The following is a 25,248-nucleotide window of genomic DNA, read 5'->3' on the forward strand; positions in this document are numbered from 1 at the left end:
TGTTCTCGAAGGAATCCTGGAATCTCCAGAAGGAATTTAATATTTTCAAAAAAGCTGTATGCTTGAAACAAAAAAGAAAAAAATACAAAAATATTGATTTTTTAAATAAATGTGAGAACCTTTCTTTTCACACCCAACGAACCCCTCCTTAAAAATTCCCACCTACGCTCATACCAAACCGCCATGAATGCTTTGAAGTCACGACTCTATTAAACACTCGAGCGATTAATCGCCTGCCCTATGATTGGCAGCGTAGATCTCTATCACAATATTTGCAAAATCGAGGAATTTATTATTCTGTTTCCCTGTGACTAAGCAACTGACCACAAAGAAGCTTTATATTTATACCATCCTCAGCCATACAGGATGAAGCTGTCACTACTCCATCAATTATCAGAACACTATACCAGACTGATACTCAAAGGAACAACTTGTTACTTTCAATTCCACACTTGTTTGCAGAAAACGACCAACACGATGACGAACGAGAAACGACCACCGGGTGGCGTAGTTCACCATGTGGACGCAGAGGATGCGTATCGGCAGCTGACTCCGAAAAATAACCTACAACTGATCAGCCCTACGCTGAAGGCAGCGACGGCGTCGGGAAAGGCGAAAGATGCTGAAGAGGGAACCATCCCTGGACTGTATGGGTCGGCCGTGGAGCTGGCGCGGGCCGCCAGCAAACGCAGCAACCGAATGCAGGTACGATGATGAGAAAAGTTGGTGAGACCGTTCCCAATATTTGTTTTGTGTTTTTTTTTCTAGCTCATGATGAGCATTTTGGCAAATCTGACGGTGCTATCCTCCGGTATGGGATTGGGATACTCAGCTATCACATTACACTCGCTCACCAGAGAAGATGATCCACTGAGGCTGAATTCGAACCAGGCGTCGTGGTTTGGTAAGTGAACTTGCTTTTTATTTGTAAGCTAGGGAATCGCGCCACTTGGGCGGTGACTTCTATTTTCTTCTGTTTTCCGCTACAGTGATAGACATTCGTTTAGCCGAGACCAAAAAAAAGTGTCAAGAAACTCATACAAAAGATTTTATGATAAAACTTTTTTATCGTAGTGATAGTATATCTAGTACTGTTTTAAAAAAATGTGATACATTAATCTTACGTATACACTGAAACAAAACCGAGGGTAAAAACCCTTCAAATGTCATTTTTTGCCTAGACATTCGTTTAGCCGAGGTAAATGAAAATGGTTTTCAATAGATTTTTTTTGCGATTTCGTGAGTATATTTTTCGAGGATATACTCCAAAGCATTTAGTTTATGACGTGTTAGCAAGATAATTGACCTTAAAAGTTTATTTATTTGTGAAATTCTGAGAAATATTATAAAAAATGTCCCAAAAAGGAGAAGCGACATTAAACAACTTTATATAAGAAAAATGATTTCTGTAAACACTCAAACGTAAGCTAGATTAGCAGTTTTGAAAATATGGCACAGAATTATTGTTAGAAATGTTCAATTTATTGCATAAAATGTCATGAAAAATTAAGTATATTGGTTTTTGGTTGGTTAAACTTTAAAATGGGATTGATAAAAGCTAAAATAAATAGTTCTGCATTGAAATAAAGACGTGTCCTAATGCCTGTGGAGTATACCTGTTTGATACTAGCATTACCACATGAGTTAAAAGACTGCAAAGTGAAAGAACTGCAAGAAGTGTCAGATTTTTTGTACCCTGTTTATTCAAAAGCAGATGCTCATACAAAAATTCAAGATATGGTCAAACAATTGGCTTATTTCATTCAATATGAAGAAATATATTATAAATGAGTCTTAGTTGTGGACCACATTCATTTTTAACATGATTTATTTGAAAAGAATGTCTTAATTATGAAACAAGTAGTTCATGCTAGAAATTTGAATACTTTCGGTGCCATTTCTCGAAATATAAGCCGTTCAATGTATGTTATTTCAGCCAGAATACAGTCTAAAAGATATTGGGAGCTATTAGAAGACGTAATAGTAGTAAACGCTGTGATTTATGCAAGTGAAACCATCATGTTTCATCAAAACAATACTTATATACGTGATTTTTTGATGGTTTGCGTTATTTTTTTCTGTTAAAAACATTGTTTTTTTGTAAATTTTCAACCTGCTTCGGTCATGAAACTTTCATTAGATTCTTTTGAAACACTTCCGATTAAAATAACTACATCAAATCTCAATTTGGAAACATTTACAATATTATGACATATTTATATGAGATGCATGCAAAATTAATATGGCAACATTTCCAAAAACGATCTAATTCATGACTTACAAGTCGATCTATAATGCAGATCACCATACAAAATGATTTTGTTGGATATTTTTCGAAATTTGATGTTTTTTTTATTATGGAATTCTAAAAATTGTACAATTCGGCTAAACGAATGTCTAGGCAAAAAATGACATTTGAAGGGTTTTTACCCTCGTTTTTGTTTCAGTGTATATGTAAGTGTGATGTATCACATTTTTATAAAGCAGTACTAGATATACTATCACTACGATAAAAAAGTTTAATCATAAAATCTTTTGTATGAGTTTCCTGACACTTTTTTGAAAATATTTTAGCCTCGGCTAAACGAATGTCTATCACTGTATAACTCAGTCAAATTTGAACCAATTGACACAATTTTTGGAATGCGGTGAGATAGGTATAGTATCTACCGTGTACAACATTTTAAGTCAATTTATAAATGAGCATCTGGAAAATTTTACATATCTGCGTTACGTAATAAGTTAGAAAAATGAATAAAATTAAAAAGCTCGATTCTGATGTAATTTTCCCGATCGTTTGTCGAATGATTTGATGGTGAAAACCGACCAAACATCTAATGCTGTTGTGTTTATTCAGTTTATTGAGGGCAATGCTAAGCATAGGAAAAATAACTTAAACAGTAATCTACGTAAATTGTATGTTTTAAACTATTTTATTTTTTGCTATTGATTGGGGCAATATGCACTCCATTGGTTGGGGCAAAACGCACCTATAGAAAACAAGCTGTAATAATATCTATGAGTGCTCTGTAAGTAATTGCAAAAAAAAATTGAGCTATTGTTTGTCTTAAAACCTTATAAAACATGCATTTTGTCTAAGAAGTAAAAAGATTTCTAAACTCGACGGTGCATCTTGCCTCAATGTTGTGGTGCGTCTTGCCCCTTTGTTTGAGTGCATCCTGCCCCATTGTTGTAGTGCATTTTACCCCGAGCAAGGGTGCATACTGCCCCGCATAAACATACGAAGCCGTAATGTTAGTCTTTACAAAAAACGTTATTTTCAAGAGCTGAACTGTATTAAGGCTGAAATTTTGTTTGGTTTCTTTTAGAATGAAAGTATATGCAATGAATGCATGCATTAAACCTATAAATTATTGCCTTTTTAAATGCGTTTGGACGCATCTTCCTTAAGTGGTGCGTATTACCCCAGAATTCCCTACATAGTTCAGCACCAAAGTCTTAACCAGTGTAATCTATATACAGGGTGTTAGGTTCTTGAGTGCAAACTTTTCAGAGGGTGATAGAGGACCATAAATGGAGAAAAAAATTGTTCTACGCATATGGTCAAATCTCAACCGTTACGTAGTTATTGAACTTCCCATGTTTATGACTCTTATTGCCTTAACTGGCAATAACTTGAAAATGGTCAAACTTATCGAAGTTTTTTCACCCTTATTCGAAAGATTATTGAATTTTCTAACAAATGGCTACTTTGAATCGATTGGTTTAGTTAAATAACTAAGTTTTCTAGAGCAAAATAGCTAAAAGTAGTGTATTTTTATTGGGTTTTGTCAATTATCTTTGAAACATGCGTTATAAATTAAAATTCTTTCTTTAGCAAAGTTGTGGCCCCTGTTACACTCTACAATTCGTTCTTTGACCTAAAACTTCTATCCCTTATTGTTTTGTTGCAATTTTGATTTTAACATCGCATTTCAGATCATAAATTTGCAACTGTCATGGAAAGCACTTTTTTGCGCATTGTGCCGCACATTTAAATCAAAATTGCAAGAAAACGATAAGAGCTAGAAGTTTGGTGTCAAAGAACGAATTGTAGAGTGTAACAGGGGCCACAATTTTGCCAAAGAAAGAATTTTAATTTATTACGCATGTTTCAAAGATAATTGACAAAACCCAATAAAAATACACTATTTTTAGCAATTTTGCTCTAGAAAACTTAGTTATTTAACTAAACCAATCGATTCAAAGATGCCATTTGTTAGAAAATTCAATAATCTTTCGAATAAGGGTAAAAAAACTTCAATAAGTTTGACAATTTTCAAGTTATTTTCAGTTAAGGCAATAAGAATAAAAAACATGGGAAGTTCAATAACTACGTAACGGTTGAGATTTGACCATATGCGTAGAACAATTTTTTTCTCCATTTATGGTCCTCTATCACCCTTTGAAAAATTTACACTCAGGAACCTAACACCCTGTATATAAAAATGCAGTGGCATACGTGGGACCGCGCATAACTTGCGAACGGAGGGTCCGATTTGGGTCGTCTTAGTTTTGTTCTGTTAGTTTTCACCCAAGGAAGGTTTATGAGCCATAAAACATGAAAAAATTGAGAGTTTTTTGAAAATCGGGTTTTTGTGCATTTTGAACGGGGAGTTGGACTTGACTAGGGACTTGAAACGTCAAAAAAACGCAGTAGGCAAGACAAAGTTTGCCGGGTACAGCTAGTACTGCTATAAAAAGATTACTTGTTTCCGCCCGGGATCGAACCGGGGGCCTTCCGCGTGTTAGGCGGATGTGATAACCACTACACCACGGAAACATGTTGTACCATGGTGGCAATACAGCGCTACGTGTGTTTCGATGTTTGACATAAAAATACAATACCTTTTTGTCTAATTATTCCTTGACTTTGCATTTTTTTTTGTATATCGTAGTTCTGTTTTCTTCAAAAAGCTACATAGTTAAAAAAGTTTTAATATACATAGCTGTTAGTGCTTTTGCAATTCATTCATTTATGTGCAGCAACAAATTGAACTGAATTTATTCCTAAGCTTTATATGTATGGTAGTATTCCAAATAGGGTATCGAGCCACTTGGGCAGTGGTAGGTATTTAGGGCATTTTTTCGCTATAACTCTGTCAATTTCTAACCACCTGACCTAATATTTTGTACACAGCTAGATACCAACTATAAATATCTCACCGCGTTCAAAAAGTTATGGTAATTGGATGAAAATTGACTAAGTTTTAGCGGAAAACTGCCCAAAACGATTGAGTGGAGCTCAAAATCGAGTCACCGGAGTTGGTTCCGTTCTACTAATGATGATCAAAAGTTTCTCTGCTACTTTTTTGTACAGGCAAACGAATCGAATAAGAATTTTATAAAGTGTTATTTGTATACATGTGTAATTGAGTTGAAAATTGCAAATGTATTGACAAAATTCTCTCTCTTAACATCAAACTCATACCACTAGCATTTTCTCTCCCTTTTGAAAAACATTTGTACAGTTTACTACGACCGCCATAATACGCATACATCGTCTCCTTTCCCCTTAATTTAAGGTGATTCGTATACGCTCGCATTCGCCCATATACCAATACCCCGCAAACGGTCGCACTGATGGTATACGTATTTCCTTTCATTTCGTTCCGTTTTTTCATTTTCAGCTTCCATAAATTCTATAGCGTGCCCCTTCGGTGGACTGATATCAGGCTATTTGCTGGATCGCATCGGACGAAAGTGGACCCTGGTGCTAATCAATGTGCTGTCCATCGTGTCGTGGGCGTTGATTGCCGTGTCGAGCAGCACCAACTTCGAGCTGATGTATACGCAGATTCTGATTGCCCGGGTTGTGATAGGTGAGTTCGATGTTTGAGTAGCATGCCTTGTTTAGAGCTAATATGTGGGTCCTTTTGTAATACATGAAACGCTTAAAAGTTGGCAATTTATTTTAAAATCGACTGACTTTCGTGAAAACAATGAGTTTTTATACAAAAACAGTATTTTATCATCAAGTTTTACTTATATTAAATTCAATGTGCCTAATACCTAGCTCAGGGGTTTTCAGATCGTGCACCGCGGTACACTTGGTGCACCATGAAGCCTTGCCAAGTGCACCGCAACAACATGCCATGAGCATGAATATTGTACACTGAAAAAACTTTTGTTGTGGAAACTACCGATTCGATAGTAAAATTACTAACCGTACCTATGATTCTCAACCGACAACAATTTCCAGTTAATTCTACCAAAACACTGTCAACTTAACTAGCAGTGCAGTTAACATTGCTAAAAATAATCTTGATTTAACAAATGAGCATTGTATTTCTAATCACACTGTGTTGTATAATGCGTGTCTAGGAAAAATTAACAATGTTTTGTTGTTGAGACGACTACGCTTTCAGTTGAATTTACTACAATGCATTGTAATTTCAAGCATATTTCAGTTACCTTAACAGATTTTGTTGTCGGTTGAGAATCATAGGTACGGTTAGTAATTTTACTATGAAATCGGTAGTTTCCACAACAAAATTTATTTCAGTGTATCTGAAATATTGCATTTGGGAAACGTTGAAGAAAATGTGAGCAAAGTGTCTCTGAGACAAAACGATGAATGTACAATGACAACTACTCGATTATCCGGAGTCGGGTTCTGTTGCTTCTCAAACATATATGTGGGGGACGGGATGCTCTATAGAGCTGACATTTTGTCAAGCTAATTTTGATTTGTGAGTAGTAAAAATTTTAGCTTCTTACATCAATCCGTTAGCGAGATATATTTTTGGGAAGAGCCTCAACCCGACTCCGGATAATCGAGTCCGACCTGTATAATGAATTTCCAAAGAATTTCGATAAAAAACTACCAAGTTCTTCGGTAGATATGAACAAAAAGTCTAATATACCATTCAAGGTATGATGGAAAGTATTTTTAAGAGCTTCAACCTTAGGAATATTACTAGTATTTCTGAGAATCTTGAAAGAAAGCTTTCAATTTTCTTTGAAGTAATTTACCACAGATCTTGATAGAAATCGTGCTTTTTCCTGAAAAAAAATTCTCAGATGTTTCAAGAGTAAACAAGTTCTTAAAACAGCCAAGAATATTAAATATTTTTTTCTTCAAACCACTGCTGACATCTTGGAAGAATATTCTCCAGAAACTATACCAATTATCCGCCAGGGATCGACACAGGGTCCCTTCGAGGGTCCCGCCAGAAATCCATTGAAATTTCACTAATAGACCAGAATTTCTCTAGAAAATTCTATAAAAATTCAGTTCTATTTTTTTTTTGTCAGTGTCAAAATTATTTGGACGTACATATGAAGAACATCAAAACACACGTCAGAAAACACATTAACATTTTAAACAAACTTAAATTATTGATCAAGTGCACCGCATGGCAGTTTGTTTCCAAAAAGTGCACCGCGGGACAAAAGATCTGAAAACCCCTGACCTAGCTTAAGACAACAAAATCTACCTCTTGCGTGCATTAAATTCTTTTAGAAGCGCAAAGAAATTAGATTAAATCTAGAAAATTTTTCGGATGCCTTGAAAAAATCCTACACCACTTATGTACTTCCTAACCCTCTGACTAGACGTAATATACACTAATAAATAGAACTGACCACTTTTCAGATTAAGTGCGGTTGCGTCTTTGTCAGCGGTTTGAAATTTTGTTGGAAGCCCCGTAGCCTACGGGTTAAATATTATTGTTTAAACATCTGGAGCCCAATAAACAAATTTTGAAAAAAATATGAATTTTATAAACGAAACCGAATTATTTGGGTACAGTGGCGTTGCCAGAGATTTACTGAGGGAGGGATTTTCAACGATCAATCATATTTATTTTTTATTTGACACTTACAATTCGTAAATAATGATGCCATTTAGGCATATTCAATTTGAATCGTAGCTCAAAAATGGCGGCCAGCAATTTTTTTCTCCTTAAAGCGTTTTATACTGATAATTTGTTCCTCAAATTGTGACTCTTGGGGGTGGTGGTTGGGGGTTTAATAGTGGTTTACTCTAAAAAAATGGAAAGGGGGTTCAACGAATGTCTAAATTCCTGTGTTTTCCAAACTTCTCCTAGAGATAAGCGAAATTCATAATTTTTTATTCCTTCCTATTTTGCTTATCCTTTGACAGATGCGCGTATTTCGTCTACCACTTGTTATCTGGAAATGCGTGTGGATCTGTAACCGTTTCAAGTGTAATGTTGATGGCACGACTGGTGTTGCTGTTCGTAGACATTTTTCGGCATTACAGTCAAAGAAACCTTGCGTTGATTCTTTTAAATCTTCGTCCTTAAGAAGGTCCCAACAAGGGCCGAAACGTTGGATAATTGGATAACTAACACTGAGGAAGATTACAAGTGGTAGTCGAAATACGCGTATCTGTCAAAGGATAAGCAAAATAGGGCGGAATTAAAAGGTACACAACTGATTACACTCATTCGAAGAGGATATTCTGCTTAGAGGGTTCAAAAAGTCGGCACAAGAACATTTTCTTATCAAGTAAAAATAAAAAGTTCTTTCTTTTACAATTTCAGTTAAAATAAATTTTAAATATTCACTTGAAATCAAATTGAGTAAACACTTCTCAATAGATTTTTAGATTTCCGAGTTCAAAAATGTATTTAGTCTCCAGAAACACTTACAAAAATTGTTTAAATACATGTTCCTACTTTGAATTTCTGTATAATTATTACTGTTCATAAACCACGATTTTTATAATCTGCTGGTTCAGACATAGCGTGCCACGTAGGCCAAAATTTGGACCTCTCAGATCAGCCTACCTAACCCCCCCCCCCCTCCCCCCCTTAAACTTTTGTCCTCCATTCAAGATTTTCAAAATTTGTATGGAGCGTAAACTTTGACCAGACAACCAGACAAAATAGATTAAAAAATTAACATTTAACCGACACTTCTACTTTTCTCAGTAGAAGGGTGTATTTTTTACGAGGCTGTAATCATTATGATAATGTCAGTCATTTTATTATTAGGTTCAATTTTGAAAAATATCAAATGAAAAAAAAAACATAATTTAATTTGTCGGACAATTGTCAACGTTCAAAAATAACCCAAAATAAAGCATTTTAGTTAAATAAGGGAAATTTCCTATAAAAAAAAGTCATCCAATCTTTCGGCCGCATCTCTGAATAACGGTTTTATTATTATTGTGAAGTTATTTTTATTGAGCTATTTTATATACTGCTTTTGAAATATGCCATTTTAGTTTTTGATTCCTGAGCGTCTGATATTGTTTTAAAAAATTTCCGAAATGTGGGCGTTTTCAAGAGTACTCTGCATGATTGCCATGTGTTTAAAAGTTCCCATCCAAATTGGTCAAGTCCAAGTAATAAAGAAGTAAAAAAATGTCTATTTTAGAAGTGGTTGGAAGTTGTAAGGCATCCTATATGTGTAACCAATGAATATTTTGAAACAAATTCGAGATCTCCTGTACGACAATCACCTCCTTTTTATACCCTCATCTAATCCAGATGAATTCATTATAAATGTTTCATCATAATTAATTAAAGCACTAAAAAACACTTTCGCATTTTACCTTCGTTATATATTTGCCTTTGTTTGAAATAACAGGCCACCATATCAAAGTAGGAAGAATCTTTTATAGAATATGCAGTTTGCCCGCCATTAAACTACAAAGCACCTCGAAAGAACAGCCTTTGATAGTAAGAATGAACAATCTCTTATATGAAGTTAAGCAGTTCGACCGCCAAAGAACTCTTCAACAATTAAGGTAAATTCTCAGTTGGAGTTAGCAGTTTGGCCACCAAACAGTTCTGTAATGGTATATGTAGCCAAACACCAGTGCAGCTACCAGCTTAATATTGCTCAATCTAATGGCTGAATGGCCGAATGGCATCCAACATTAAAACATTAGACTCAGTTCGCATCGTACTCTTGTGCTGTGCGGACGTAAGCTCTCTCTGCTGCAGGAAGTTTTACTACCTAAAGCAATTCAACAGTACTTCTCAGTACTACCCACAATAGCACTTTTCAGCGCTAAATTTATACCTACTGATTCCTTTTCGATCCTTGCCTGGACCCGTGCCTTCGATTATTCGTTGGACCCGTTTACGGAAGTCAAATTCCGTGAAACGGTGGTAATCCTACTTGGACACCGATTAGGGAAAAAACCTCCTGGAAGGTCGCTTCAAATTAAATCATGGTTGCATCATCGAACAAAAGGAAGGGTGAATCCTTGAATTCACCGCTTCCTTCCAAAAAAGTCGGTTTCAAAACTGTCGCTAAACGCGGCAAAGTTAGAAGGAAAGGAGAACTTTCAGCTTCTCCGCTTCCTTCTACAAAAACAATTGTTTCGGATGAAAATTTCGTTGAAATGAGTAATCCTTATGAAACGCTGAACAATTTTTCGGAACAGCAAATTGAGGATGCCTCTAGCCCAGGTACTTCAATTTCTGCTAAAAAACAACGGGTGCCGCCAATCGTGGTCAGCGTCTGTGAATTTGCTGGTTTTAGGCAGGAGATCTTGAACTCCATAAGGGGAATCAAGGTTTCCTTCCAAATTGCCAGGAAAGGAGACTGCCGCGTATTGCCGGAAACCCTGATAGATCGGGATCTTCTTCTCAAGTACCTTACTGAGAAGAAGCATAAATTTTTCACATACGATGACAGGTCTGCACGCTTGTTCAAAGTCGTATTAAAAGGTCTCTCTAGTGATGACAAATCACCTGATGAGATCAAAACTGAACTCAACTTATTACTTGGATTCACTCCAGTCCAAGTAATAAAAATGAAAAAGAGAACCCGCTCTGAGAATCCTCGGCAGGGTATCTCTCAAGAATTTTATTTAGTTCACTTCAACAAAAGTTATTATTATTATTATTAGTTTATTAAAGACACTTTACCACTAGAGTGGCATTCGTGTCGACCAACAAAAGTGATCTAAATAACTTGAAATATTTGGAAAAGGCGAAGAAAATGTTTCTTGTCCAAGTGACATGGGAACATTTTCGTAAGCCTGGAGGAAATTTCCAGAACCCAACTCAGTGCCGTCAGTGCCAAGGTTGGGGGCACGGAACGAAACATTGCCACATGGATGCTAAATGCATGATTTGTGGAGGTTCTTCTCACGCCAAGGACAACTGTCCGGTAAGGGAAGATACCAGGAAGTTTAAATGTACGAATTGCGGTGGCAACCATAAGTCAAACTTTTGGGATTGCCCTATCCGCAAAAAAGTTGTCGAATCACGTGCCCGGCAGATGAATGGGAACGCTAGTCGTACCCGAAACTCTGCAGGTAGAATTTCTAACAACACAAATTCTTCCATCAACGATCGGTTGAATAATTTTCATACCGCTCGTACCTATTCGCCGGAGGTAGTTAACCACCAAACAAACCTTCGAGCGAATAATCTACCCTCCAGCAGTGGAGTGAGTAATATTTCTAATTTTGTTCAAACGAATCGAGCTACCTATGCCCATGTGGCTGCGGGTAAACAAAATTCAAATAATTCCTATCACCAAACATCAAATTCGGAAAATGCACGTGATTCAGGCATGTCTGCTTCCGATTTTGACTTTTTATCTGAACAATTGCAACAAATGATTGATGCAATGTTCAAAACTCAAACTATGGCTGAAGCAGTCCAAGTTGGAGTTAAATTTACAAATAAAATAGTAATTGGATTACGTTTTGGTAATGGATCCAAATAAATTTTTGAACATTTTAAATTGGAATGCTCGTTCTCTAAATGGTAAAGAGGATGAGCTATTCCATTTTTTAACAGTTAATAATGTGCATATTGCAGTTATTACTGAAACTTATCTAAAACCTGGGTCTTCAATCAAACGAAACCCAAACTATTTTATTTATAGAAATGATCGCCTAGATGGAGCATGTGGTGGAGTTGCTATCATCGTCGACAGGCGCATCAAGCACCAAATTTTTTCATCATTCGAAACCAAAGTTTTTGAAACTTTGGGTGTTTCTGTTGAAACAAACTTTGGTAAACATACTTTCATTGCGGCCTACTTGCCTTTTCAATGCACTGGCCAGCAAATAGATTTTCTTAAAAGTTAATTTGCGAAAATTAACTCGCAACAGGTCCAAATTTTTCATAATTGGTGATTTTAATGCGAAACACCGTTCGTGGAATAATCTTCAGTCCAATTCAAACGGCAGGATTTTATTTGATCAGTGCTCTTCAGGATAATTTTCTATTCTATATCCCGATAGCCCCACTTGTTTTTCTTCTGCTAGAAATCCCTCAACAATTGATTTGGTCTTAACTGACTCAAGTCAGCATTGTAGCCAATTGATTACTCATGCTGACTTTGATTCTGATCATCTTCCTGTAACATTTCAAATTTCCCATGAAGCGATTTTTAATCCCATAAGCTCTACTTTCAATTATCACAGAGCTGACTGGGATACATATAAAACATACATCGATAGCCATTTAGATGTTAATGTTTCATTGGAAACACATTTTGATATTGACAATGCCCTCGAAACTTTGACTAGTACTATAGTCGAAGCTAGAAGCGCATCAATACCAAAGTGTGAAGTCAAATTCGACTCAGTTATTATTGACGACGATCTGAAACTTCTGATCCGTCTTAAAAACGTGAGAAGAAGACAATTCCAACGAACTCGAGATCCTGCTTTGAAAGTAATCTGGCAGGATCTTCAGAAGGAAATTAAAAAACGTTTCACCGAATTGAGAAACAAAAATTTTGCAAATAAAGTTTCTCAATTACACCCCGGCTCTAAGCCGTTTTGGAAATTGACAAAAATTTTGAAAAAACCTCAGAAGCCTATTCCTGCGCTGAAAGAGGATAACAAAATATTATTAACTAATTCTGAAAAAGCACAAAAACTTGCCAAACAGTTTGAAAGTGCGCATAATTTTAGTATAGGTCTCACTAGTCCAATAGAACATCAGGTTGCCCGCGAATTCGAAAACATTCTCAATAATGAGAACATTTTCGACAATTCATTGGGCACTGATTTGGACGAAGTGAGATCTATTATAAAGAAGTTTAAGAATATGAAAGCTCCGGGTGATGACGGAATTTTCTATATTCTCATCAAAAAACTTCCAGAAAGTTGCTTATCATTTTTGGTTAATATATTTAACAAATGTTTTCAGTTAGCATATTTTCCTGAAAAATGGAAAAATGCTAAAGTTGTTCCAATTTTGAAGCCTGACAAAAATCCTGCCGAAGCTTCTAGTTATCGTCCAATTAGCTTACTGTCATCTATCAGTAAACTTTTTGAAAAACTTATTTTAAATAGAATGATGATTCATATCGATGAAAATTCTATTTTTGCCAATGAGCAGTTCGGATTCCGCCATGGTCATTCGACTACTCATCAACTTTTACGGGTAACGAATTTCATTCGTTCCAATAAATCTGAAGGTTACTCCACTGGTGTAGCACTTCTTGACATAGAAAAAGCATTCGATAGTGTTTGGCACGAAGGCTTGATCGTAAAATTGAAACATTTTAATTTTCCACTATACATTATTAAAATTATTCAAAACTATTTATCGGATCGAACACTTCAGGTAAATTATCAAAATTCCAAGTCAGATAGATTACCTGTAAGAGCTGGTGTTCCACAAGGCAGCATAATGGGACCAATCTTATACAATATTTTTACCTCCGACTTACCTGATTTGCCACAGGGATGTCAAAAATCGTTATTTGCAGATGACACAGGAATCTCAGCCAAGGGGCGAAGTTTGCGTGTCATTTGTAGTAGATTGCAAAAAAGTTTAGATATTTTTTCTTCTTATTTGCAAAAATGGAAGATTTCTCCAAATGCTTCCAAAACTCAACTTATCATATTCCCACATAAGCCAAGAGCTCTTTATTTGAAACCCTCAAGTAGACATGTTGTCACTATGAGGGGAACTCCAATAAATTGGTCGGAAGAAGTTAAGTATCTAGGGCTCTTACTAGATAAAAACTTAACTTTTAAAAACCACATAGAAAGCATTCAAACTAAGTGCAATAAATACATTAAGTGTTTATACCCACTTATTAATAGAAAATCAAAACTTTGTCGCAAAAACAAATTTTTGATTTATAAACAAATTTTCAGACCGGCCATGTTGTACGCTGTCCCAATATGGTCGAGCTGTTGCAATACCAGAAAGAAGCAACTTCAGAGGATTCAAAATAAAATTTTGAAAATGATTCTGAAGTTGCCTCCCTGGTATAGCACTAATGAGTTGCATCAAATTTCTAATATTGAAACATTGGAACAGATGTCAACTAAAATCATTGCCAACTTTCGTCAAAAATCGTTGCAGTCTTCTATTGCTACGATTAGCTCTTTGTATAATTAGTTTAAGTTAGGTTAGGGTTAGGATAAGTTGAAAAAAAATGTATTTCTGACACGCAGGTGAAAAATAAAGCTTGCAAAAAATCTTAATTGCTACAGCAAATGAAATGTAATATGTTATTAATTAGTATTGATAATAGCTTAAATTTATTTCACCAAATTAGGATGAAAGTGTGTTATAATACACAGAACACCTAGATTAAGTTGAAGAATGTAAAAATTGATTGAGATACTAATAAAGATAAAAAAAAAAATAAAAATAAAAAAAAAAAAAACATTAGACTGAAACGATTTCATTTACCTCCTACAATCTACTAAATCGACGAGCCCATTACACAGCACAACATTTTTTTGTCTCAAGAGCAAACTTATGTGTCTCCGAAGGATTTTGGGCCGCTGAATCCGAATCCGGGCTCAGATTTGCTCCAACACGTCACAATTTTGAGCTACCGTCGTTGGGGGTGAGAATGGGTCAAAAAATGATACTCAAAGATTGTTTGTTAAATAACAAATGCAGTTTAAGTCGGAATAACTTTTTATTTGGTATGTATACTCTTCTATGTGGTAATGATAGTTTAGCAAGAAAGTATCACATTATATACATTGCTTACTAAACTACACATGATTGAAAATTGACCCAATCTCACCCCTTAGAGGGGGTGAGAATGGGTCAAAGTATTCGAAATCGCCTATCTGAGAATATAAGTTAGTTTTATTGATCATATCTAGTAAGCCTACTTAAAATACAATGTAACCATGACAAATAAGAACTTAGGCAATTTTAAAAGATGATTGATCCACCTAAAAGGGCTAATACAACTGAAAAAATGGTTGAAATTTGATAAAATAACGTTTGTATATTGTATCACTATTTTTAGATAACACAATCATCCTCATTTAAAGTTTCAACTTCCATGAGAGGAGGGAGGGTTACAATGAGGGAGGGGTGCAAAGATTGATTGAAAAAAAAAACCAAGGTTGCAACCATTCATTTGCAAAAATTTACATTCATTTGCTATTATCTCAGTTCAGAAGCATGCTATCGAAAAACAATGTATGGATGAATTTAACCTTTTAGTTTTATCTGAAAGTTTGCCGAATAACATTGTGGTCGCAAACGTATACCAAAGTCGTGAGCGAGCTGTGAAGGCAACTTTCCACAGCGTGAATGAAATTTATATTCACCGCGTGGATAGTTGCCTTCACAGCTCGCTCACGACTTTGGTATATGTTTGTGACCCCAATGTTATTCGGCAAACTTTCAGATAAAACTACAAGGTTAAATTCATCCATACATTGTTTTTCGATAGCATGATTCTGAACTGAGATAATAGCAAATGAATGTAAATCTTTGCAAATGAATGGTCGCAACCTTGAAAAAAACATGATATTTTTAGTATACTGCATAAGAAATGTTTATCCAAACCCTCCGTTATTAATTCTTATGTACATGATCGTTGGCCCCTGTATTGCCAAAGCAAATCACTCTATCTCAAGATAGAGGGTCGTTCAAATGTTATGTTACACAGCATTTCACATTATTAGATCCTCTCCCGCATTAACATTTAAATGGATTTTTTTTAATAAATTTTGTATGAGTCCTAGTACAACGGTAGACTTATTTTTCGTTCTTTAAATAGTATTTTTATGTATTTTATGAATGATCCTTATATGCCACTCCTAATGCATAAAGTTCAAGTTAACTACTTAATAAGCAATCACGTATGTCGCATCTGGACGTTCGTTTGCTTTCCGACATTGAACACCGAAATAAAAACCAAAAAAAAAACTTACCGATATTGTGCTAATTTACCGGTTTTATAGCCCCAGTATTTTCTGGGTCCCACTACCGTCTGGTAGTTTCACGATATTTCCTTAAAATTTCAAAAGTAAGTGGAGAAGAAGAACGATATTAAGTCTATTTTGTATTGCTTACGATATTGCAGTACACTGAAGATTAGCTAATGATTAGAGAAGCTGTCCAAACGCATGGGTTTATTGTTACAAATGATATTAGGCACTAAACATAGGAACACACTCGCTTGACACTTCTTCGACATATTTTCGGAAAAAAGTGCTTTTTTGAAGATATGGTAAACATGGCACCACTCTAACGTCAAATGGGGACTGTATAATAAGTTGAATTTTTAGTTAAGGTTATGTGCACTCAATAACTTGCTTGACCCAATCTCACCCCCATTCTTAATATTTTGACATAGGGTCGAAAATATTGAATTTTTAAATAAAAAGTGCCTTGACAGCCCACTTTTTTCATTCCATCAACTAGGTAATACCTACAGCTAACCACTTATAAGAAAATTTATAATTGGGTACTTGTGTGAAACATTACGAAGGAGAAATTTTTTCAGAGTGATTTACTAGCAGTTTCATCATATAAGTTTAGCCACAAATTTAACAAAAACGATTATTGCTAAACATCTTATTCTGCATTATGACGTGTAAAAACATCTCCTCCTTGAAATAATATAAAGTTTTCACTATGAATTAGCGATAGTTGATGAGCTATTTCAAATTTTATGTTTCTCCGTTTTGACCCAATCTCACCCCCAGACCCATTGTCACCCCCATCGACGGTATACCTCAATTTATAGGGCAAAATATGCGATTTTGGGCTTTTTTGACTGCAAGCCATTAAGCAAGGAAATATTTTTTTTCAAGCAATCAAAAGGTTAATTGGTCAATTAACATCTAAATTAACGACTCATGCCAAATATTTCGTTTTACCTAATCAAATTTGATAGATTTAAGCATTTTATGTTAGTATGAAAACTTGCATGCAACTTTTGGAGGGTGACTTGTATGGGAAATATCGTACCTAACATAAATCGCTTAAAACTATCAAATTCGATTTGGTAAAACGAAATATTTTGCAAAGGTCGTTAATTTAGATGTTAATTGACCAATTAACCTTTTGATTGCTTAAAAAAAATATTTCCTTGCTTAATGGCTTGCAGTCAAAAAAGCCCAAAATCGCATATTTTGCCCTATAAATTGAGGTATAGCTCAAAATTGTGACGTGTTGGAGCAAATCTGAGCCCGGATTCGGATTCAGCGGCCCAAAATCCTTCGGAGACACATAAGTTTGCTCTTGAGACAGACCAAAAGTTAATTTTTGTTACGCTGTGTTATTAAACAAGTATGGGTAATGTCCGATTCTGGGGATTTCTTTTCTGGGGAATGTCTCATTCTGCGGAATGGGATTCTGGAAAAAGGCATTCTGGGGAACAGCATTCTGGGGAATGGGATTCTGGGAAATAACCTACAACCCTAAAATCTGGTAACATTATAATTGATCTAGACAAGTTGCAACTGATCTAGATCAGTTTTAGCTTTTTATAGTCGCTTCTAATTTTCTTCTGTAAAATTGCTCATTCTGCTATATATGACATTTCTTCCGAAGACACTTATATGTACTGTTATGCACACAAAAGGCACAGTGGGTCAATCCACTAAAAAAAGTCGAAAAGAAAAACGATTTTGATCAATATTTTCTCGTACAAAAATGTGAAAAATCGAACGTTAGGTCATCAAAAATAAATAAGAAAAAGATTATTCCATAACAAAAATCTAAATAATCACGGAAATTTGAGGTTTTTCTTATAAAAATATCTAAAGAAGGTGATCTACAATTTATTTGATAAGACCCGTCATGAAGCAGCAGGTGGAGACAGCTATTTTTTTGGCCAAAACATATCAATACCACTAGCATCGATATTATGGGGGAAGAAAAGTGGGGTAACTCGAAGTTTTTGTTATGCACTAGTATGAAATCATTACGAAAATAAAAGAAAATTGGCAATTGAGGCCAACTTTTTGAACTCCAAACATGATGTGAAACAATTTTCTGACTATTTTTCAATGTAGCATCCCAACTAACATTTTCAGCTTCAGTCATTTGCTTCCTGTTGTGTGGTTGAATAAAAGAAAAGCTAATAAAATATAAATCATAAGCTAATACAAGACTGCATAACAAGCACCATACAGCTACCATATAGAAATCCATCACTTGTCACTGGGGTTGCCTTTACTCCACTCTATTCCAACTCCGGAAGATTTCCCGGAAGATATGAAAACTTGAACAAATCGGATAGAAGTCCCCACTAACAAAACAGCTGGTACTATACAGTGCAATTCGTTATAATGACAAATCCCCAAACCAGCCTCGCTTTGAAGGCCGTTAGGCGGTTTCATTACAGCTAGAAGCTGTAATAAAGAAACTGTTGGTATACCAACACGGCTTGTCAGATGTAAACATTATTGTCAAAATAAACTTTGAGCGGGATATATAGCTACTACACACATTCTTTGCAGCTATCCATCTGTGTGCTGTGAAATTATTTGGGTTGCTCTTATTGCACTTCAATTCAATAATGGGAGATTTGCCGGAAAATGTGCAAAGTAAGTGTTCCAGCTAATACAACAGCTGCTTTTATACAGTACGTTTTGTAATGTTGCCAAATACACAAAACAGCAGCGCTTCGTAGCTGTTTAAAGAACACTTTTTCAGCTAGAATCTGTGACGAAGAATCTGTTGGCGCAACCACACAGCTTGTTCAATGTAAACATTATCGCGTTTGACGTTTCACAAGCTTTTGCAGCAAGATGACGTTTGATAAGGTTTCTTGTGGCACAATTATGAAGCCTTGTCTGGAGTAAAACAAAACAAGCTATTTTCAATGCTATTTATAAATAGCAGTGTGGCAGCAAGAACATCATCGGGACCAGTAGATACGGAGATCGAGAGTTAGATTCCAAGTAGCGGCAAGTACTTTAATTATTCAATTTTTAAAGCGATAATTCCAGTTCCACATGTATTAAGTCACGGTATCCATAACCTAATTATATTTAATCGATTAATTTGGAGATGCCGTATAACTATTATTTAACAACTGCGAAAAGGCTGAAAAAGCGCCTTCTCAAGATGTTATTCAGTCAGTGGTTACATAGGAGCCGAGAAAAGAGCTACGGCTTCGTGGCGTAGAAGCTTCTCGCACAGCATAAACATGTGGATTAAGTTCGCCAGATTCATTGGTATAGGGCTTGCATAGATGCTTCCGTCCATATGTACAATACAGTAACTCAGCATCAAGCCGTATTGAGGACGCTTTGTTGACGTTTACATTCACAATAAATGTTAGTTGGGATGCCTGGATAATAACTGAGATGAAGCACAAATAAAATTAAAATAATATTTGGTGCTCCTTTGGCCAGTATATAACATGGGAATGTATATCTCGATTTGTCATTTATATTGATTTGAACCCTACCTACCCTATTTCGATTTTCTAAAAAAATCATTTAGAGTTTCCGCCAGGGCGATTTTTGAAAAATTGCCCTTTTTATGAAAAGTCTCAAACAAAAAAAAAACATTTTTTCAAAATTGTTTTTCAACTTTTGATTTTTTTTTATTTTCCGCAATTGTAGAATAAAGTGTATAAATAACTATTTTATCAGCACAAAAACGATTCTGCCGTCAATATTTACACAACATTTCAAAGACTGCCTAGAATTTCAAAGAAAAATACAAAAATATTAAAAAATTAAGAATTTGAAAAAGTATTTCGAAAATATGTTTTTTTTTAGATTTTTCATGAAAAAGAGCTATTTTTTGGAAAGTCGGCCTGGCGGAACCTTTTAATAATTTAAAAAAAATCGAAATGTTCTACAAAAATGCTTCAAATATGGATATCTTTCATTCAAGGGTTGAGCACCTTGACTTTTCGAACATCGATTTTTTTTTGGGACAGCCTAAAGAACACTCCTCTCAAAACCTTCAACTACCGCTTGCAGTTCCGAGACCGATTCCTTGACGAGGTGAGGCAAACCAAAAAGGGGCTGGATTTGCCTTTTCCTAAGTTGCTTGCTGTTATCATAGCGCATGGTGATCATGCTCCATGCAACGTTGTAATTGGCTGCGGTACTTAATTGCCAGAGGGTAGATCAATCCCATGGGTTCTCCCATCAAGCAAGTTCAATGTTCATAGTGAAGTGTTGACCGATCACTAGCTGGGTGCAGGATTTGTTCCAGTTTTTCTAACGAAATTAGGGTAAATATACCCTTCTTAAGCCTATGCCTCCATGTGCTATTCCAAAAAACTGACGATTTAGGCATCAATTGTTTCCGTTCGTTATCTTGCATGCTCACTTTTCACAAAAAATACAAAAAAAAACAAAACAAATGGCGATTTTTAGCTTTATTCTCGATAGGTAGAATGAAAAAGGCAGCAATATGCTGAAGATGGGTTCCGTTCCCCAACTTCATTTGTTTGCCAATAAGTAGAGAATGACCAATCAGTAAAGGAACCTGGGGTAATACGCACCCCCGGTGCAAAACGCCGTTACGCTATTTCATTTATCTAAACAAAACTCATTCAGATGCATGCAAACTAGACCTAAAATTGAGCCGGATTAGCCCAAGAATGAAAAGAATATTCGAATAAAAAGCGTGGAAACGTTGATTTTCCACATTTGGAAAGATTGCCTAATTTGTAGCGCACTAAATTTAAGCGATTGCGCGCTGATTATATTATATTATATGCAATATGCAATCAACACATTATCTACCATCTGCCTCCTACACCTTCCATATGCTGCCTCCTACACCTTCCATATGCTGCCGTAAGCTGGAGCTGCCTGGTATTCTATTAGAATTCAAAGCGGGAAATGCAAAAGGTCGTATTGCCCCACCTCACGGTGCGTTTTGCCCCCAGCAGTTTTTCAGCTCCCAAAACGTAACACATATTCAAATTGTTAATTTGGTTCGGTAAAATTGATATTAGGGGTTGTGTGCTAGTAGTGGACCCTGCGCCTATAGTGGACCCCCTACAGAAAACCCCAAATATAAATGCCCAAATCAACTGATTCGAGGTAACTTCCACCGGGGGAACATCAATTACACTGTTCCACAGCAGTTCCTGACAAACAAATTGCCAAGTGTTCACAAAAATCGATTATTTTAACTATTTAATGAATGTAAACACTCAAAAGGGTCCACTACAGGGCACATTCAGGAGGGTCCACTATAGGCTCCGTCGGCAGCGTGACAGATAACATGGAAATCAAATGGGAGGTCCACTATAGGCGCCGAGATATGTGTAAACAATCCTATACTGGACCCCGGTGGGGTCCATTATAGGCAACATCGATGCATATTTTCAAATGCGTATTTCACTGGAATAATTTATTATTGTTGTATGTTTGACGATCTTAACATAAAGAGGGGACATGAAACTTGTCATAAAATTCCACTTTGGAACAATCCACTGGCGTAACATAGCTAAAAACACGCAGAAGTAAATGTCGATGGCTTAGGGGGTCCACTACTAGTACCCAAACCCTACGTGGACCAAAAGTTGGTGACTCTTAGTCAAATATGTAAACTAAATTTCAAAACGCCCATAAAATCATTTTAATCTTAGTAATTTTGCCACGTTTGTTTAGGGGGTGCATTCTACCACACCTTCCCCTAGATTGTATTCAATTTCCCTCCAGGCTGAAGGCAAACACACAAATAAAAAAAAATCCCATAGAAACGGTCCAGTCGGAGGCAAGGAGCACTCACCAGCTATGACTTCTTCCTCCTCCGCAGGGTACCCCTTCCCGCATCTACTGATTTAAGGGAGCTATTTTGGACCCCATTAGGAAGTGGATGAACAATTTAGCGAAAAAAGAACAATTTTGTTTTAAAACATGAATAATTTCAGTAGGAATTACGTAAAGTAACATGATCTTTGTCAAAAAGATTCGAAAAAAAACTCAAAATGTTGGTAGTAAAACAAGAATTATCAAAACTCATAAAAGATTTCTGGTTTCTATTTTGGACCACCATCTATATCTATCTAAATCTAAATCTATACCTAAAAAAATGACAAAATCCGACAATATATGAATTGTATCTCATCATACGTATTGTTGATATTTCAACAAGGACCACAATAGAATCTCTCATATAAAAAAAAACATAAACCTGACAAGATTTTGGAGGCATTTATGGCACTTGTGCTATGGGGCTGTCCATAAACCACGTTGTCATTAGGGGGGGGGGGGGGTGTGTGGTTCGGCCAAGACCATTTTGTATGGACGAATAAACGTTTTGGTATGGTCTAATAACCACGCGGGGGGGGGGGGGGGGGGGGTGGCGGGTTGAGAAGTCCCAAAAAAATGACCACGTGGTTTATGGACAGCCCCTATGTTGCATAAACTCCACTAACATTTTCCATCATTTTCGTATTCCAGGTCTGGTGATCGGCTTGGTGAGCGCTCCCGCGTCAATCTACTCGGCGGAAATCGCCACACCGAGCATGCGCGGTCGCCTTACCGTATTCACTTCGCTGGCGATCGCCCTCGGCATCCTGATGATCTACACCTTCGGGTACTTTATTCCGGAGAACTTCCGCATGGTGGCCGCCATTGCAGGGGGATGCTGCGTGTGCTCGCTGCTGATGCTGATCCCGCTGGCCGAATCGCCTGCGTGGCTAATGTCCAAGGAGCGAGAATCGGAAGCGGAACGATCGCTGAAGAAGATCCGCGGGTTCGGAAGCTGTGAGAAGACGATCCCGGAAATTGAACATGAGCTGTCGCGGCTGAGAGATAACGTGGAGGCGCAGAAATTGGCTGGGAAGGAACGCTTCGTGGATCTGATCAGACAGCCTCAGGTCTACAAGCCTCTGGGAGTAATCATCGGATTCTTCGGATTTCAGCAGTTCTCCGGTATATTCGTAGTCGTTGTCTACGCAGCGAAGGTTTCGTCGGAGGCTAGCGTTTCGATCGATCCCTTCTTGTGCACGGTTCTGATCGGGGTGACACGAGTTATCGCTACTGGCATGGTGGCCTACATTTTGGACACGCTTGGGCGCAAACCTCCATCGATCTTCTCCGGCGTGGGAATGGCCGCTTGCATGTTCGGGATTGCTGCTTGCATTTTCCATCCTCCAGCGGAGAACCTACGATGGCTTCCGACGTTTCTAATCATAACCTACATCTTCACCAGTACCCTGGGATTCCTCACGATGCCCTTCAGCATGCTGGCCGAGCTGTTCCCGCAGAAAGTTCGTGGACCCGCGTCCGGAGTGACCGTCTTCTTCACCTACTTGATGTCGTTTGCGATCATCAAACTGTATCCAACTATGGTCGCCGGTATGGGCAGTGCAAATGTGTTCATTTTCTACGGAGCCGTATCGTTACTTGGTGTCGTGTACGTGTGCTACGTAGTGCCCGAAACCAAGGGCAAATCTCTACAAGAAATCGAAGACTACTTCCGAGGGAAACCGCTTACCAGGCGATCGAGTCAATCGGCCGACGAAGACTCCGCAGATCTGTCGTCATCGTCCTCCGCCGAGGCCTAAGTCGGCGCGTCATTGCTCAACTAATCGCACGTACTTAAAAGATCATTTCTCTTCATTGATGAGTGCGTCATTCTATTTATTTTAAGTGTGGCGAAAAGTTTTAATTGTTTTGATGGACGCGAAACGGACAGTGATGGAAGGTTATCGAAATTTATCAAACGGTGCCGATTGTCGGCGGAATGCGCTTTTGAGTTAATATTTCGACTCCGTAGATAATAATCCGTGGGATTCTGTTGATTAGCGTGTGCGAATTTAAATCAATTGGGGGAAATTGCTTTCGGCATGTTGCTGCGCAGATATCAAAGCTATATAGTTGATTGATAAGTCCTGGAATAATTCAGTTCCATCACTCATAGCAGTTACCGTACTGTGATAGATTCAATACTTTAAATGAATGTTTGTTGATGAAAACATGTTTTTATGTAGGCTAGTAGTTTTACCCAGTGAACTATGTGTTTTGTGAGTTTTAACTATAATTTAGCACGGAAATAAATTGTTTTGAATGAACACTACATTGTTTTTCAGTGCCTAAATGACTAACTAATACGAGGGTTGACCGATGCTCATTAATTGTTAAACAGTCCTCCCGGTCGTCGAAATCTTGCACTATCTGTTACACATTTATCGAGTTTCATTCCCAGGTTTAAATGGGAGTTGTAGAAGGATATCGGATGCAGAATAACGTGATCTTTTCCAAATTTTGACCACTGATACCCAACTAGTTGAACTGCTTATAGTGAAAATTTGATGCACTTTTCGAAAAGTTGAACATATTTTAGAAATTGAAAATTTTGCCTATCCCGATAATTTTGTCTATCCCCTGTACTTACGAGAAAGTATTGCTATTGTTGTGGTGTTCTTCGTGATATTATAACGCATAAGCATCATAATTAAATTGTGACTACGAAGTTGTCGAATGTGTGAGAAGGTTTACGTGAGAAAACGAGAGAGAAATATTGTTCGCTTTTTTTACGCACATTCTGACAGTTTGTTACGAGGTTTTTCATTAGTGCGACAAAGAGTTGGAATCTCTTTCAACTTCGTAGTCGCGAATCAGCTAATAAATTCCCTTAAATTTCAAAGGATAGCTAAGTCATTAGAAAATGACTGAAAGATACTAAGCAGATAATAGTTATTTATCTAACGAGTTGCAAAAAGTTGATTTTTTCAGCACGGGTCGTACATTTATCCATCGAGGCTTGCCGAGTTGGATAATACGAAGAGTACTGAAAAAACGAATTTTGCCACGAGTTCCATACAAAGTTATAGGCAATGGTTTTTTCATTAGAGAACCGATACGGAAAAGTAGGTCATTATGATACTGAATTGAGTAGTATAACATATAAATTATGACACTGAGACTGAATTTCATAAAAGATGTTTTGTGCACAATGCGCAAAGTAAGTGCGGAAATGCATCGAATCGATCTGGTGTCTTAACGTACTTATTCTTCAGGTCATGAATGCACTAAAATGTACTGTCAGATTTAGTTCCTTGCTGTATATTTAAATTCTCGCGTTCAGTATCATACAGGCGTATCCGATTTTCTCTTTGGATTTTTTCGGCAAATACGATCAGGGT

At 36.8% G+C, this 25,248-nt stretch overlaps 1 protein-coding gene and 1 non-coding gene across 2 annotated transcripts; one reads left to right on the forward strand and one right to left on the reverse strand.

Annotated features, from left to right (window-relative positions):
* The first annotated feature begins 428 nt into the window (after positions 1–428).
* Positions 429–24,174, forward strand: LOC109412654 (facilitated trehalose transporter Tret1-2 homolog). The gene is made up of 4 exons (XM_029864796.2): positions 429–705; positions 769–904; positions 5,631–5,822; positions 22,559–24,174. The coding sequence occupies exons 1-4, from the start codon at positions 478–480 to the stop codon at positions 23,665–23,667; spliced, it is 1,665 nt and encodes a 554-aa protein (XP_029720656.2). The 5' UTR covers positions 429–477; the 3' UTR covers positions 23,668–24,174.
* On the reverse strand, positions 4,711–4,783 carry Trnav-aac (transfer RNA valine (anticodon AAC)). Its single transcript has one exon. It is a non-coding gene; the product is annotated as a tRNA-Val (tRNA).
* Positions 24,175–25,248: the final 1,074 nt, after the last annotated feature.

The sequence above is a fragment of the Aedes albopictus genome, chromosome 2 (genome assembly GCF_035046485.1).
Source record: "Aedes albopictus strain Foshan chromosome 2, AalbF5, whole genome shotgun sequence".
Lineage (NCBI taxonomy): Eukaryota > Metazoa > Arthropoda > Insecta > Diptera > Culicidae > Aedes > Aedes albopictus.